General features: G+C 35.9%; 1 protein-coding gene across 9 annotated transcripts in view; it reads left to right on the forward strand.

Moving 5' to 3' along the window:
• LCORL (ligand dependent nuclear receptor corepressor like) overlaps positions 1–15,967 on the forward strand; it is a 79,325-nt gene that overhangs the window by 38,322 nt on the left and 25,036 nt on the right. For 6 of the 9 annotated variants that reach the window (XR_011680041.1, XM_071432643.1, XM_071432644.1 and 3 more), the window contains exons 5-6: positions 1,196–1,450; positions 10,110–10,200. Coding sequence is in view for 8 of the 9 variants with exons in the window: in XM_071432643.1 (XP_071288744.1) it covers positions 1,196–1,450; positions 10,110–10,200 (346 nt within the window). In the remaining variant the exon portion in view is untranslated. Of the gene's footprint in view, positions 1–1,195; positions 1,451–10,109; positions 10,201–11,613; positions 15,832–15,967 lie in introns of those variants that run through there. The other 3 variants (XM_071432646.1, XM_071432645.1, XM_071432651.1) reach the window with 3 other exon arrangements.

Raw genomic sequence — 15,967 nt, forward strand, 5'->3', positions numbered from 1 at the left:
TAATATATTGAAAAGGATATTTGTGTGGAGAGATGTTAGAGTTGAAGGGAAGAAGGAAGAGTGAGGTAGTAAAGTAAGTACTGCTGCTGCCAGTTTAAGGGAAAACACAGATCTCTGAGTATGGTCAGTTGTCCTCTGAAATGGTGTCTTGCAGTCATCAGTGCAGTAGCACAGCTTACTTTAATTTTCTTAATTACATTATTTATGCTAAGTTACACTTACATTTTTTCTGTTGCTTCTATTAGGATTCTTTTTGGTGATTCATAGTTATGGTTTCAGCTGTGCTTTTTAGTAAGAGGTTTAACTTTTTTCTAGCTGATAGGTAGCATTAAAATAAAGTAATATATATCACATTTGATCCTTTTTTTTGTTTTGTTTCTAAAATGAGATACTTTTTCCCATTGAAATGTTACATACACAAGCAAAAGTAGGATATAGTTAGTTTAGAATGGGAAATAAAGCTTTTCTTCCAAGTGTTTTACTGCTAGCACTTGGAAAATGTCCTGAAAATCCTATAAGATTTTACAATAAAAGCTTAAAACTTTATGTTTGTATTCAATTGCTTGTATTACTACAAGTTGTTTGGGACATTTCAAGTAGCATCATATCAGTTCTGACATTTCAATCCTGAACCTACAATGGGGATTATAATCTCAAGAGTGGAACACAATCTTTTTGCTTTTTTTCTTTTTAAGACTGGTTCCTCAAAAGTCCAACTGTTCTATGTTATGAAGAGGACTAATCTTTACAACTACACTTTAAAATTATTTTTGTTATTGTTGTTCTTTGAAAGTAACTTCTTTCTGTATTAATCCATATTTTATTTTACTTCCATGGTTTGTATTCAAAATACTTTATTTTCAAAACTGAAAATGAACAGTCTGTAAATGAAAATTCAACTTATTTGTCAACAGTATGGATTCTGAGTCCCCTAAGTAATGCAACCCCACATACTCTTACTTGCATGCTATGATAGAGGAGCAAGGTAGAAATTAATGATCTATGCTAAATGTTCTTTCAAGTGACTTCCAGTTAGGAATGCTCATTAAAAAAACTTGATAGAGATCTGAATTAATAGTTTTGTTACACATGTACTCATTTAACACATTTGTGTGCTTATATGAAGTATTTATTATAAGAAAGGTAGATAATTTTGGTTCCTAATATATCTGATGCCTGTGTTTTTTATTTCTAGATCTTCCTCAGAACTGTGATCCTAACATTCCCCTAGTTGCTCAGGAATTAATGAAAAAAATGATCCGTCAGTTTGCGATTGAGTACATTTCAAAAAGTAGCAAAATTCAAGAGAACAGGAATGGTTCATCATTTGAACCAAGTCTGATGTGTAAAAGTATCCAAATGAACCAAACGGAAAACTCCCTTCAGGAAGAACAGGATAGCCCTCTAGACCTCACTGTGAATCGAACTCAAGAACAGAATACTCAGCAAGGTAAATTTCTATATCTGATAATCTGTGTTTTGCTGTCATTTATTTATTTTATGGTGTTTTATTCCCTTGAAAAATAAATGTCCATGTCAAACAGGAACATTTTTCATATTGTGCGTTAGCAGATAAGTGTTCTGATTTCTGGGTGCCTGTGTTAAAGAAGTGGCATTGGAATTTTTCAGCTTTGGAATACTGAATCTAAGTCCTCTCTCCTGTGCTGTCACAGGTAACAGTGGTTCAAAATTTTGTTGAAGAAATAGCTGTCAAGAAGCCTGAGAAAAGAGAAAAAGATCCTGGGATTTCATGGGGCAAATGTCATTCAGTCTCTGTCAGCTCTTGAACCTTTGATTCTTTAAATACAGGCTGGTTAGAATGATGGGAAGAGGAGATTGATCTGGGAGAAAATTTCCTTACTTCATACCTTAATCATTACAGTGCAGCTTTCTTGACTGAGAGTAAAGCTAGAAAAATAGACTGTCTCACTATCATTTACAAAAAGGAAATAATTTCTTTGCCTCAAGGAATATTGCTATCCAAAACTGATAACAGGATAATCACAAGAGTGTTTTGGACTTTGAACTAGATTTGGATTAGCAGCAGTTTTCAGGAAGGGTTGTGACTGTCATGTGCAACTGAAAGCAGTGGCAAAAGCAGCTTTTGTCTTTTATAGATATCAGGGTCTGTGTTAATCCTGTAATATTGCAGACCAAAGGGAAAAGTTGACCTGTATGTACCATACTAAAAAAGTATGGTACCATACTAACAAAGTTGAAAGGAGCCAGAACTAAGTTTGTTTGGGTTTTTTGTTTGTTTGTTTATTTTAATATACATTAGCAGATTTGGTATGTATGTACCTAATGATTCAGTCTTTAATTGGAGATCCTTGGGGGCAGGAAGCTCTGATGGATTCCTCATGATAAATATACCTAGTCTAGGTTAAATTTCAAGCATCCTTTCTCTTTGACAGAAAAAAATTAGGAAATACTGGAATTCTTGCTTTTATTCTGTATGGTCAGTGGAAACCAGTTCATGCCAGGGTTTAGTAAATACTTAGTGGTTTAAATCCTGAGAAAATACCTATTGTGGTTGGATGTAATTTTTCTACAGATGAATTACAGATTTTAGAGGTTTATCATTGGCCAGGTTGAAGCGAATTTCTTTTGCAAGAGCAATAAAAAATACTTTCCTGATATCAGGACTATAGCATGTTGCTTACTTCAGCAGCTGATTATTTATAACTAGTCTTAAATGCTCATGAAAGAGCAAAGTCCCCAAAGGCAGGTTCTGGTCATTGCTGAGCCCAAATAAATCTTTGAGGAATGAAAGGGAAGGCAGGAGGTGGGCAGGGCAGCGACAGGAAAAAAATTATGCTGCCACCCTTATCTTAAAATCCATTGATCTTTTCTCTAAGAAAAATCTAAAATACAGAGAAATGGAGTTATTTAAATAATCTTTTTATATCATTGGATTTTTTCTTGTGGTAAGGCTAAATAGCAAGTTTAGAATTGTGCACCTTGGGTGAAACATCTAAATCTAAAATAGTTGCTCAGTACACACAGTGTACAAGTTACATTGAACTATGTAAGACACTGCAGAGTCTCAGGACTTAGACTGCCATGATTTCTGGAGTGCTTTTTAGATGTTAAAGGTAACATCTTGCTGTTCAGAGGTGAAATTCAGAGATGCTGAAATGAGAAATAATAGTGGAATAAGACTGTAGTTGGAGAAAGGTGGCTTGGACATCTTACCTACCAGGGAAGTTGTATTGTGCTTTCTGTTTTCCATGAATATGTTAATTTTGAGCTATTTTAGCTTTTTATTGTAGTGATGGCAACACAAGCAAATAAGATTTAAAATGTCAGCCTGCTCTTTTTATTTGCATTGTGTTCTAAGTGCAAAGATTAATGAAAAAGTTATTTCAATTAGCTTTTGTCAAGGACTGTATATTATTGCACCCATCTCTCAGTTCTGCGCTTTTCCTGAAGACAGCTTGGTTATAATAAAGTGTCATGTGCTTATGGTAGGGAATTATGAAGGTTTTTTAATTGGATTATTTTTTGAAATGTAAATTCTCTAACATAGTATTCTTCTTTGGTCTGGAGACTTCTAAAAGCTGTACCATGGTTCCATTCTTAGTAATGTTTTTAAATGTCATGCAACTCTCTTTAGTATTTGCTATTTGTAATTCCTGTTAAAATTTCCAAATGAAGTGGCAGTAGCAGGAGGAAGTTCAGATTTCTTTGATAGATCTTCAGAGTTGAAATCTTTAATTCAAATCCTGTTAAGCAGATAATAATCCAAGTATAAATTCTTTAGGTTCACTTTCTGCCTAGGCAGGTGCTTTGTATTTACAATAGTTATCTTTGAAATGAATGATCTAAATAGCTAAATAGACAATCTTACTCCTTTACTATGAGAGTGATTCTTGGGCTTGAGAGGCAGAAGTAAACTTTAATTTCCAGATTACTAGAAGCAGTGAGCAGATCCAAGCTAAGTGCTAGCTCAGAACTGAAAGCAGATTCTGCCACTAAAGTTCTCCATTAAAGAAAGCATCCTACTTTCCTCTGGAGGCCATCTCTGAAGCCAAAAAATCCTTAGGTCTGACACTTCCAGACCTGATAGCCCTGATATTTTGGGCTTACATGGCAGGAGTTTTGTAGCTGGGGAAGGCTGTAGGGTGGCATCTGTGAGAAGCCTCTGTGGATTCCCTGTGCAAGGCTCAGACAGCTCTGCCACAGACCCACACCAAGCTGAAGGGAGGCACAGGAGCTGGGCTCATGGTGCTGCTGGGAAAGCATGGTTAAGAAAGTGCAAAAATGCTGGACAGGCAGAGGGAGGGGTCAGAAACAGCACTGGGAGCAGTAAGGTGAGGGAAAGGGGAAGGGAGGTGCTCCAGGCACCAGAGTAGATATTTCCATGGAGCACATCAAAAGGACCATGGTGGAACATGTGTTCCATTGCAGCCTGTGGAGCAAATACTCATCATGTTGTAGCCTGTGGAAGACCCCACATTGGAGCATCTGGGTGTTTCCTGAAGGTCTGTGGCCTGTTGAGAAGGAGCTGTAAAGAAGAATTGCACTGACTTTAGCCCTCATTTTCAATCTTGCCTATGCCATCTGGGGATGGGGGAAAATAGAGAGATTGGGAATGAAGTTGAGAGCCTGGGAAGAGGAAGGAGTGGGGAAGTGCTTTAATTTTTATCTTTTTCTCATTATCCAAATCTATTTTAAATTGCAATAAATTCATTTTCCCCAAGTCTGTTTTGCCTGTAATGGTAATTGCCAAGTGTTTTCCCTGTATTTATCTTGATGATCTTCATCTTATTTCGTCCTGCCCCCCACTGAGGATGGGGAGTGGTAGAGGGGCTGAGTTGGGGTCTAACTACTGACAAGGTGAACCCATTGCACCTCTGGAACTGCAGCATTTGGTACTGAGTATGAGTTTAAGCACTGGCATCCAGGTATGTCCAGCTGACCCCTGACTGGTAATGGAGTCCCAGAGCATCCTCTACTTTGCTCTGCCGGTGGAAGTGTGGTAATTAAGCAGGGTGCTTTCATTCCTGTGTATCTTGCTGGTAATGAGGCAATCATTTCATTCAATTAATTAGCAGCAGCTGTCTCCAAAAATACCTGTATCTTGCTCCGTTTTCTAGTCCATGTAACTCTTAAAACTGTCCAGGCCTTGATAATGAGTGCTCTGTGAAGTGAAACAAAGTCTGTTTTCCATGCACTGCATCTAACAAAAGTGAGGTGTTGCTGTGTGCTTCTGCAATATTGCTTTTCCTCTAAACTAAGCCAGTGAAGAAGCAGCAGCCTTACAGAATGAAATGAGTGAGTAAGAAACAGTGTTGGAATATCCTGCAGCAACTTAATTCCTTGTGCAGTCATGGGGCTGAGCTCTTTCAGGAATGTTCCTAGCAGCAGCAAAGTTTGATGCAGAGGCTTCTTTCACTTGGTGGATACAGGAGGGTTGATAGTTCTCAAGCTTCTAAGCAAAGTGACTTTAAGAGTCAGAAGTAGAAGCAGTACTAATATATAATCTGCAGGTTAAGCTGCACAAGCTTAATCTTGTTTCTGGATTTTCTGGAACCAAGATATCCAAAACCACATGCTGATAATGTGTAAACATAGCCAAAACATGCAAGAAAATGTTCATAATTCCCTTGTTTCATTGAGCCATCATAGACTGGAAGACATCAAAAGATAGCTGGCAGTGTATTGAAGGAATTCAAAACTTTACTGAAAATAAACTTCTTTTTCTTAATATCCTGGTTTTACTATATGTATTTGTTCTTCTCTCACAATGGCACAGGGGAGAAAATGGGAAGGGCAGAAAGGAGAGCTTATGGGTTGAGATAAGGACATGGTCATTGCTTTCTACCACTTGCCATCATGGGCTAAACAGACTTTGCTTGGGAAAAATAATTCAAATTATTGCTTATTAATATAAATTTTTCATTATTAATTCAGGCAGTAGAAACAAGAAGTCATTGAAACACTGCCTTTTCTCCCTCCTTTCCCAGGCTCAGCTTCACTCCAGGTCCACTTGTGACCACCACCACCATCAGCCCTGTAGTGCAAAGGGATTGGATATGGGCTGTCCAGTCTGTACCTAATGTTTTTTCTCTGCCGCTGGACTTACCTCTGATATTTTCTCATTCTTTTTGTTCCCATTTTTTATGTCCATCTGGCACTTTTCCCCCTTTCTTAAATATAGTTCTCCAGAGTTTCTGCCCAAGTGGCTGCTGGACTCAGCTGTGTCCTGCAGCAGGTCTGGGACCCAGCCATTTGTGTCGAGCACAGGGCAGCCCCTGGCTTGTCCTCACAGATACTGCCAGGACTGGGCCCTGATCACCCTAGGTATGGCCATATACTTTTCATCTGGCATTCTTTTATGTTACTAAATAGCACTTCAAGTCAAAAAGGGCTACTCAAAGTGGTAGTTAAGAATTAATAAAAGGCTTTGGTTGTTCCTGTTGACAGTTTCATGAAAACTCTGTGTTCAGAAGCACAGAAAGTAGCCAGCAAAAGGCAAGGCACCATCAGGAAAAGTACTGAAAACAAGACTATTGTCTTGTTGCTACAAAACCCCTTGTCCTGTGGATGGATAAAGTAAAGGGAGAGTTATTTACTCACTGTATTAAAACGAGGTAGGACTCTCTGAAAATTCTTAGAGGAAGAGACAGGTAATGGGCAGGTTTTGCTCAACTGTTCTTAAACATCGGAACTGCTGTGACAGGAAGTCATGGGTCACTGGGTTCACAAAGGGCCTTAGATTTCACAGTTAACAGAAACAAGGCTAGAAACTAAAGCTAGAGTAGGCAGGGATAAATCTCTGAGATCCCTAAGCCAATGACAGCAGCTGCTAGGAGAGCAAAGAGCTGCAGGTAGTAGCCAGGCTGATGTGCTCTTCCAGAGTAGGAGTGGAGTGCTCCCCTGCCTTGGAGGCTGAGGACTGAGTAGTGTGGATTATCTGATCTAATAAGACAGCTCATAATAGCTACTTAAAGATTTCCTGAAACCCAGAAAAAAAATCAGTTGAGAAATCAAATACCAGTTGTAGGAACTCAAGGCTGACCTGGTTTCTGTTGCTTCCCCTTCCCCTCCCTGCTTCCCTAATATCACTAGTGTGGAGGAGTTTCAAGTGATTGTGGTCCTGATTATTTTGAAAATGAACTTTGATTACACTTAGTTTCATCTTGGTATTGGTGCACCTGATGATCTTGTGCTGAGAATCAAAGGCTGGAGGTTGAGCCATTCCTTTGAGGATAAGAATTATTCAATTTGCATAGAAATAGCTGCATTAGAAGACCATGAGTAGCAAACCTGAAAAACATCTAATGCATTTTTCTATATTATCCAATGTTTTATTTTTTTTTTAATGAAGAATCACTTCTTAGTAGTCATGGCTTCACCTAAAGAGTGGAAGTAATTTCATAGCTTTTATTAAAACCACCTTACAGAGTGGTTTTTCTGTACCTGATACAATTCAGTTCCTGTCCAGAATTCTTGCTGTAATACCTGTTTTGATGGATTTGTAAGAGATAATAGAAAGTTCTGGCTCAGTTTAGAGACGACTGTCCCTATCTTGCAAGTAACAAGCTTCCAAGATTCACAATCCACCTGTAGGATGCCTCTTTGCAAACTTTTTGTACCAAAGTGAACATCTCGACTGTGTATATGCATTCATTTCATTAGGTAGGATTTCACTGTGTCTTAGAGCTTTACAGCAAATGCTCTCATTTTCCTAGCAGTTTGAGGTGGGCTTTTGTGAGGGTTGTTTATTGTTGGTTTTGGTGGGGGTTTTTAAGTGGTTTTTTGTTGTTTTTTTTTTTTTTTTTTTTTGATTGGTTGGTTTGCTTTTTTAAAAAGTTTAAATGAAATTACTAAAAAAAAAAAAATCTGTGGTCCAGTGACTCTATCTGGTATTTTGCATGTGTATCAAATTTCTTCTATGATTCTCTTTACTGGGTATCATCTTCCCATAAAGCATTGTCTTCAGAGAGGTGTCATGTACTTAATGAATTTGAATTTGCTGTGTTGGAAGAACCAAATGTCTTGAACCTTAAATTCCATCAGTTCTGCACATCCTTTAGAGGCTGAAAATATATCTAATTTTTTTATTCAGGAAGCTGAATTTTCACTACTGTGTTCTTTTAGTAATTTTTCAACTGATTGCTAGCCTTGTGTTGTCAAAGCCAGTTCTGAAAGATTGGGAACAAAAGTTATTTTCATTATGGAATCTTACAAGAGCCTTTGGATTTTGATTTGTTGGGGCTCTTACTAAAAATCTTGCTAGCTGCTAACTTTGCCTAGGTTTTTGTTTTTTGGTGGTTTTTTTGGGGGTTTTTTGGTAAATTGGTGGAGAGACAATTAGCTTTCTATTGCTTGATAGGTTGTCAACTTTGGAGTAGTTTTTTTCCCAGTGATGTCTTCTAAATTTTTTTGTGATGCCCATGAGTGTCAACTGAAGATGGAGAAAGGGAGAGCACACAAGCACTTAAGAAAGGGAGATTTACTTTGTGCGACTGACAGAGCACAACAGATGAAATCTGTTCCACAGGCCTCAGGGACTTTGGGTTGAGCCTGGGTATTCCTGGGTAGGCCAAAATGTCCATGTAGAATTTTTTTGTAGTGTTCTTAATTGGCTTTTTCTTCTGCAATATCAGTGCATCAGGGAGGTTGATTAGCATTAGTCCTTTCTCTGACTTTAAAATTTTGAAAGGAATGTATTCAGGTGAAAAGAAGCACCCTTGACAAGGGGCATACTTATATATATTCATGCCCTATTGCTGAGTTATGATGTTACCTTTTCTCTCTTTGACCTCCTTCAAATAGTACAAAAGAGCTGTGGAAGAACAGTCAAAAAGCAGTCCAAAAACAAAAATCTGGATTTGATTAGTATACAGAACTCTATTTCTTTGCATTATTGGTATAAAGGAGAGCTACCCAAACCATTTTCTTGACTTCTTTTTTGACTGTTGGCATTTGGATGCTTCGACCATTGTCTGCATCTGAGGCTGTGGGAAAGTATGTGCAGTTGATTGATGTTTTAGAAATAATAGATACTGAAGTAATAGAAATAAGTACTGAAATAATAGGTACTGAAACATGGAAATGACACTGCAAATGCTATAAGGGGTAGTATAAAGCTGATTATAGAGTTGAATGTTGAGCTACATGTTGAAACTCAAAATTGAATTCGCAGAGCTCAGGCACACAAAACAGCCCAAGTTTGAAACAGAGAACCAAGGAAGAAAGGTATGAAATTAAATATATATTTAGGGGATTTAACTATAATTTAAATGTCATTGATTTATTTTTTTTAATTAAAAGGAGTATTTTAACTGTTTATGTTTTTAAGTACTGATTTTTAAAAAGTAAGTTTTTCTATTTCAGTACTTCATAGACTTTAACAGCCAAGTATAAATCTTGAATTTTAACATTTACCAGTGACTTGACAGAGCAAACTCCCACCCCACTTTAGGTTTTTCTTATTTCTAATATTATTGCATATATGTGGAGGTAGCAGGAGGAGTATGTATGGTTAAAGTGTTAGAACTCTGTATTGGGCTTAAGCTCTTTTCCCAGTCAGGGGGAAGTTACTGGATACTGGGAAGTTACCCAGTTACTGGTACCTGCTCATCTAGTAACCTGGTCTGGTGTCACTGCTGACCCTGCTTGGAGCAGGAGGTTGGTCTGGGGGCCTCCTGAGATCCTTACTAGTTTGAATCCTGTAATCCTAGGATTTACATTAAGTTGAACTTCAGCATCAGAGTTGTGTGTTTGTTTACAGTGAGTAAATATGAATAATAATTGTAATATCAAGTGCATTGTTTGGTTGCCTTGAAAGTAAAATGTGCAATATAGACACGTGATTTTCAGGAAAGCAGTCATGTTTGGTTAATACAGGTTCTTTTAAATTTTATTATTTCTGAATGGGTTTACTTTTTATTTTTTCTCGAATTTATAAAGCTTGGTGACAGATCAAATACACAAAATCATTTACTGATGGCTGATACTGTTAATGGAATAAGGTGTCATAAATTTACAAGATAAAGTAGCTGCTTGAAAATTGTGCCATAGGTGAAAATACATTTTCTGACAAAATCTCTGAGATCTTCATTAAAGCCACTGTTATCATCACTGCTCGTTCTTTGCAGGGGATGGAGTGCTAGATCTCTCTACAAAGAAAAGCGCAAGGTTGGAAGAACCAAAATATGATCCCTTGTGTTCTGAAAACTCAGTGTCTGGGTAAGCAATATTTAGGACTCTCTTTGGCTTATCAAAAAGACAATCCAGGTTTCTCTTCTTTGGCCAGGTTTTATGTTCATAACATACCTGTATATACTGGCACACACATGTGGTTCCTATTTTGCTTTCAAAAGAATTTTTGTCACTCATAAGTGTGTGTCTATGTATATATCATATGTTTCATTTGTCTTTTTTCCTTTTTTTTTCTGTTTAAAGAAAAGTTATCAGAACAATCACCAAACTTTAGTTCATGTTACTAAAAATTACATGAAAATTGATTACATAACACAGTAGAAGTAAGAGACTAGTAGAAGAAAATGCAAATAATTATTTTAGAATTTATTTAGGGAATTTCAATTCTGGACAAAAATGACCATGTTAATAATTAGATGCAAAATCTTCTTCAACTAACATGAACAAGTTAAATGACTATTACCTATAATATTCCTTAATAGAGAGAGAGAGAGCAAGCGTGTGAGAGAGAGCTCTTAATCATCATACTTGTATTTGCATCATGGTTCTGACTATGGTGTGTGGTGGCAAATGGTTAAATTTCTTTATTCAGCAAGGAAAACGTTATTGCATCTGCTGAATGCTACCACAAAAGTAGTGAATTGCTTTGTTTTGTTGGATTTTATGATCTTGGCATCCTCCCATCCACTAGCCATAGCAGGACCCTTTTTGTCACCTGTACGTCTTAAAAATAACTTATTACAAATAGGACTACAGTAGCAGCATTTGTTGAATGATGTAAAAGTGCATTTTATTAATTTGCTGATATGAAAAAGTTTGAAAATGGATGGCTTTGTAATTAGTGAGCTGTAAATAGTGAGTAGAAGTTTTTAAAATTGTCTTATTTTGCGAAAAATGGACTTGATTGTTAACTACAGCACTTTATCCTCTTGTTGTAGAAAGCCTAGTTTTGTGTAAGTCTGGGATGTTTGTGTGTAGTTATGTACTTATTGCTGCAAATTTTCTATAAGGGGGTTGACTCTTTTATTACTTGTTTAGCGGTAACGTCACGTTTCTACTAACAAAAACTCCTTTAGGATTTGGGTATTTAACAGAACGTTAATTGTATAATTAAAATTATAACAGTGTTGCTCTGCAAGCATGTGAACAAGGGGATATAGCAAGCACATGAGACTATTACCAAATACTGAGCTAGGATATAAAGTTCTTGGAAGGGCTGCTGTAGAAGCCACGGTATGATTTTTGACACACTGTCCTACCAGAACTGTAACATTTTGCTAGGATAATCATTTAACTACCACATCTCAAAGGCTAAAAAGTATCAGAAGCAGTGATGTTACCGAAGCAAGGAGTATAATAAAGGAGTGGACCCTTCCCTTCCATAGCTGTGTGAGAGTCTCTCATACATCAGTTTACCATCGTTTCATTCCATCCATCCAGGAGACTACACAGAAACAGAGAGGACTATGTGGAAAGAAGTGCTGAGTTTGCAGATGGTTTGCTCTCAAAAGCTTTGAAAGACATTCAGTCTGGAGCACTGGACATAAATAAAGCAGGCATACTTTATGGCATACCTCAAAAAACTTTACTTCTCCACTTAGAAGCCTTACCAGCAGGAAAGCCTGCACCTTTTAAAAATAAAACTCGAGATTTCAATGATAGTTATTCATTTAAAGACAGTAAAGAAACTTGTGCAGTCCTACAAAAAGTAGCCTTGTGGGCAAGAGCTCAAGCAGAGCGCACAGAAAAAAGTAAACTCAGTCTACTTGAAACCTCAGAATTAAAATTCCCAACAGCTTCCAGTTACCTCCACCAGTTAACTCTACAGAGAATGGTCACTCAGTTTAAAGAAAAAAGTGAAAATCTACAATATGAAACTTCAAGTCCCACTGTACAATTAAAAATTCCTCAGCTAAGAATAAGTTCTGTGTCCAAACCACAGTCTGATACTGCTGGTCTTCTGGATGTTATGTACCACGTTTCTAAAACTTCCTCAGTCTTAGAAGGATCAGCTCTTCAAAAATTGAAAAATATCCTCCCTAAACAGAACAAAATTGAATGTTCTGGACCTGTAACTCACTCAAGTGTTGACTCCTACTTTCTGCATGGGGACCTCTCTCCTTTGTGTCTTAATGCTAAGAATGGGACAGTAGATGGAACCTCAGAAAATACAGAAGATAGTTTGGATCGTAAAGATAATAAGCAACCAAGGAAAAAACGTGGCCGCTATCGGCAGTATGACCATGAAATAATGGAAGAAGCAATTGCAATGGTAATGAGTGGGAAAATGAGTGTTTCCAAAGCACAAGGAATTTATGGGGTACCTCACAGCACTTTAGAATATAAAGTAAAAGAAAGATCTGGAACATTGAAGACTCCACCGAAGAAGAAACTCCGTTTACCAGATACTGGCTTATTTAATATGACAGATTCAGGGACTGGCAGCTGCAAAAATAGTAGCAAGCCTGTGTAGAATAATTGTTAGCAAATTGTTTTGTGTGTGTGTATGTATGTCTGTATACACACACTATGTGAGAAATACATATGCTCACTCTGACAGAAGACATGAAATTATACAGTTCAAAAACCACATACATGCCTTTTGAAAAATAGTTTTATTCAGGGTTTTCACTGTGGACAGAATTATAGAGTTGCTCACTTAATTCTGATAGTGTGTATTTAATATAATCCATGTATAAATAGGTGAAAAGATTCAGGTTTTATTTAGTAGTCACTAGCATAAAGATGTTTTGGGAAAACAAGTATTTGTCATGTGAAGCATAATTTTTAATTGGTGGAGAACCACTTTACCCATTCAATTATCCATCTTATTATGGAAATACACAACCAAGGGTTAGCAGACTTTTATAGTTCACAGAATACTTGCAATAAATTGTAAGTAACTCAGATTATACACAGCAAGGGATTTAAAAAAAAAAAAGATAGTTCCTCACAAGGAAGTGAATTTGTGAAGTATTAGTAGGATATAGTACATTCTGTGAAAGAAAAAAAGTTCGTTATTTAAATATCCAATACAAGTAAGAAAAACATTTCATTACAAAAATGTGTGTTTAGCAGGCATAAACTGCATTTTTTTATCATTTTAAGAAAATTTTGTTGTTGGTTTAGAAAGAAATTGGTGTTTACAAAGTGTACACTTATGAAATCTGAGAAATTACTGTAGTTATAGAATTATTAAATATGAAATAAGATGGAATACTAAGAGCATAAAATAATTTAAACTTTAACATAATTTTCATTTTTAGTTTGACAATTAAGGTAACTTGTAAGGTTTAAAAAGAAAGTTGGAATGCAACTTAGAGCATGTTCATACTGTGCACAGAATGAGCTTGAGAATGGTTTGGGTTTGTTTGTTTTTTTGTTTAAACGTGCTGGTTAGTTGATGTTATGACTACTTAAAATTTATTTAAGGATTGTGTCACACTCCTATTGAAAAACCTCACTGTAACTGTAATGTATTTGCTGCTGTGACATTTCAAAACATTTTCAGTTTATCAAAATGAATACCAAGTTACATTATCATCTTGCTAATAACCAAATTTGCAGTTCAGGGTCTTGATAGAAATACAAATATGAAACAGTGAAGCTGTTTTGAACTTTCAATAATATAAATTCTTTATAAATTTGGTAGTTAGAAGTTAGACAGTTCCTTTTAAATACGTAACTTTTAATAGAATTTAAGGGAGACCAATTACCTTCATATTGCAGTTTTTACATGAATTTCAAAGTATTCACATTGGACTTTTTATCACACTTAATTTTTTTATGTAATATGAAAATTATATGTCTACGTATGAATGGGGGCTTGCTTCATACATTCACTACTGAACATCAATGCCCTTTTCCTATCAACATGTAATTTTTTCTCTATGTATCTAATTTGGCATAAAAAAAGACTCTCCAACTTTTATACACATGGTGCACATGCACATGTTTTTTTCCCCACTTAAATTTCCATGTGTATGGGTTAATTGTAGAAATAAAATGGGACATTAGATACATATGGGCCACATCAGGTAATTTCATTCATAGATAGACTTGCCATTAAATTCAGTGGAGAGCATACTGCAATACTGGTAGCAAAATCCAGCCCACATCTATTAACACTACTAAAAAATGGCAACATCCACTTTAAAACAGAATAATCCTTTGAAACTGCACAACCAGTATCTCAGTTCCTTGGTCTCTCAGATCTATACTGAATCTTCTTCAGTCATTAAGGTTTACTTGCATATTACAGAATGAATCTCTCAGGCACATGATGATTCTTGGGGTGTCCTGTGCAGGGTCAGGAGTTGGACTCAGTGATCCTGGTGGGTCCCTTCCAACTCAGCTTAATCTGTGATTCTATGATTTTAAGCAGAACTGTACCTGGTAAGGAGTTTGCAGAACAGCAGATGTCAGGGTCATCTTTCATTTTAAAAGAATTAAGCCATATTTTGTGAGGGCCAGAAGGATTAATTTGTGAATAAATCCCCAGTGAAAAATGCAGCTGAAAAAACTGCATTAAAAGTTTCAACATCTGTCTTTATACAGTTTTACTTGCAAAAATCTGGGGCTTCAATGCATTGCCTAATATTTGTACCATACTGATGTTTTCTACTCCTCAGACATTGTTAGAAATTTGAGTCAGAACTTTATATTGAAGGCAAGTGACAGTACTCTTTTTATATCATTTAAAAGATGACCTGACCAAAAATTTAACAGGATTCATAAAATCAGGGATCATTTTACTATTGACTTAACAGTACTCAGTAGTTTTGTATGTAATATTATAATTAATTTTCAACATTTTAGTACTTGTATTTATTTTTTGGTCAGAAATAGTAATTAAAATATTTTTTGATAGTTTATAGATGATACTCAACCTGTAAGTGTTTAAAGAACAGAATTATTTGTTTCTAATTATTAGGCTAACATTTTAATTACACAACTAAGGAAAGGCAGGGAAATGTGTAAATTCTCCTCCCCCAACCCCTATGTATTTCATTAATGTCATTTAAATTATACATTTTGAACTGTTTTATAAATTCAGTTACCAGTCACTACTTAGTAATTGACGATTTCTGAAAATTCCTGTTTCAGCAGAATTTTAAATGAAGGCGAAAGCAAGCCCTACATGCTTTCTACTTATTTGAATGTTTCTCAAGTATTTTATATTAAAAGACAGTGCCTCTGTTTTTAGAACTACTGCTCAGTAAAGTTGTTTAAACCATTTCTGGTAGCTAATGACAATTTTATATTAAATTGTATATTAACTTTAGTGAGACTGATTTTTTTAGTTGTTTACAGTACAAATACTTGTATTTGTTTTTTAATTGCAGTATTTCCATTGTCGCAGTAATTTAGTAAAACTCTGTGGCTGCCTTGATTTTTGACAGATTTTTGTTAACAACTGATTTTTAGGCAATTAGTTATATTTATGCATAAATCAATTGCACTATAATTCATGAATTATTTATTACAATATTTTCTAATGAATTCCATGTATTTGTCTTGTGTTGTAAATGTACTGTAATTCTGTTTCTTCTTTGTGTTGTTATATTCCTAAATCTGATTGTATGAATTTAATTGTTTAGTTAACGTGTTTCTACGTTGTAATTTGTAGTAAAGCACTTCAATGCTTTTGCACATAAATTTACAACACTGATGTGTGATTGATTTGCTCATTCAGTAAAAAAAAAAGAAAGAAACAAAAACCTGTACACTGACTTATTTGACTTATTCTTGAGGCACAAGTTGATTAGCAGTGGCATAAGACCAAGAACTGTAC

This window comes from Agelaius tricolor, unplaced genomic scaffold (genome assembly GCF_023055355.1).
Source record: "Agelaius tricolor isolate 1412-34295 unplaced genomic scaffold, bAgeTri1.0.p SCAF_8, whole genome shotgun sequence".
NCBI lineage: Eukaryota > Metazoa > Chordata > Aves > Passeriformes > Icteridae > Agelaius > Agelaius tricolor.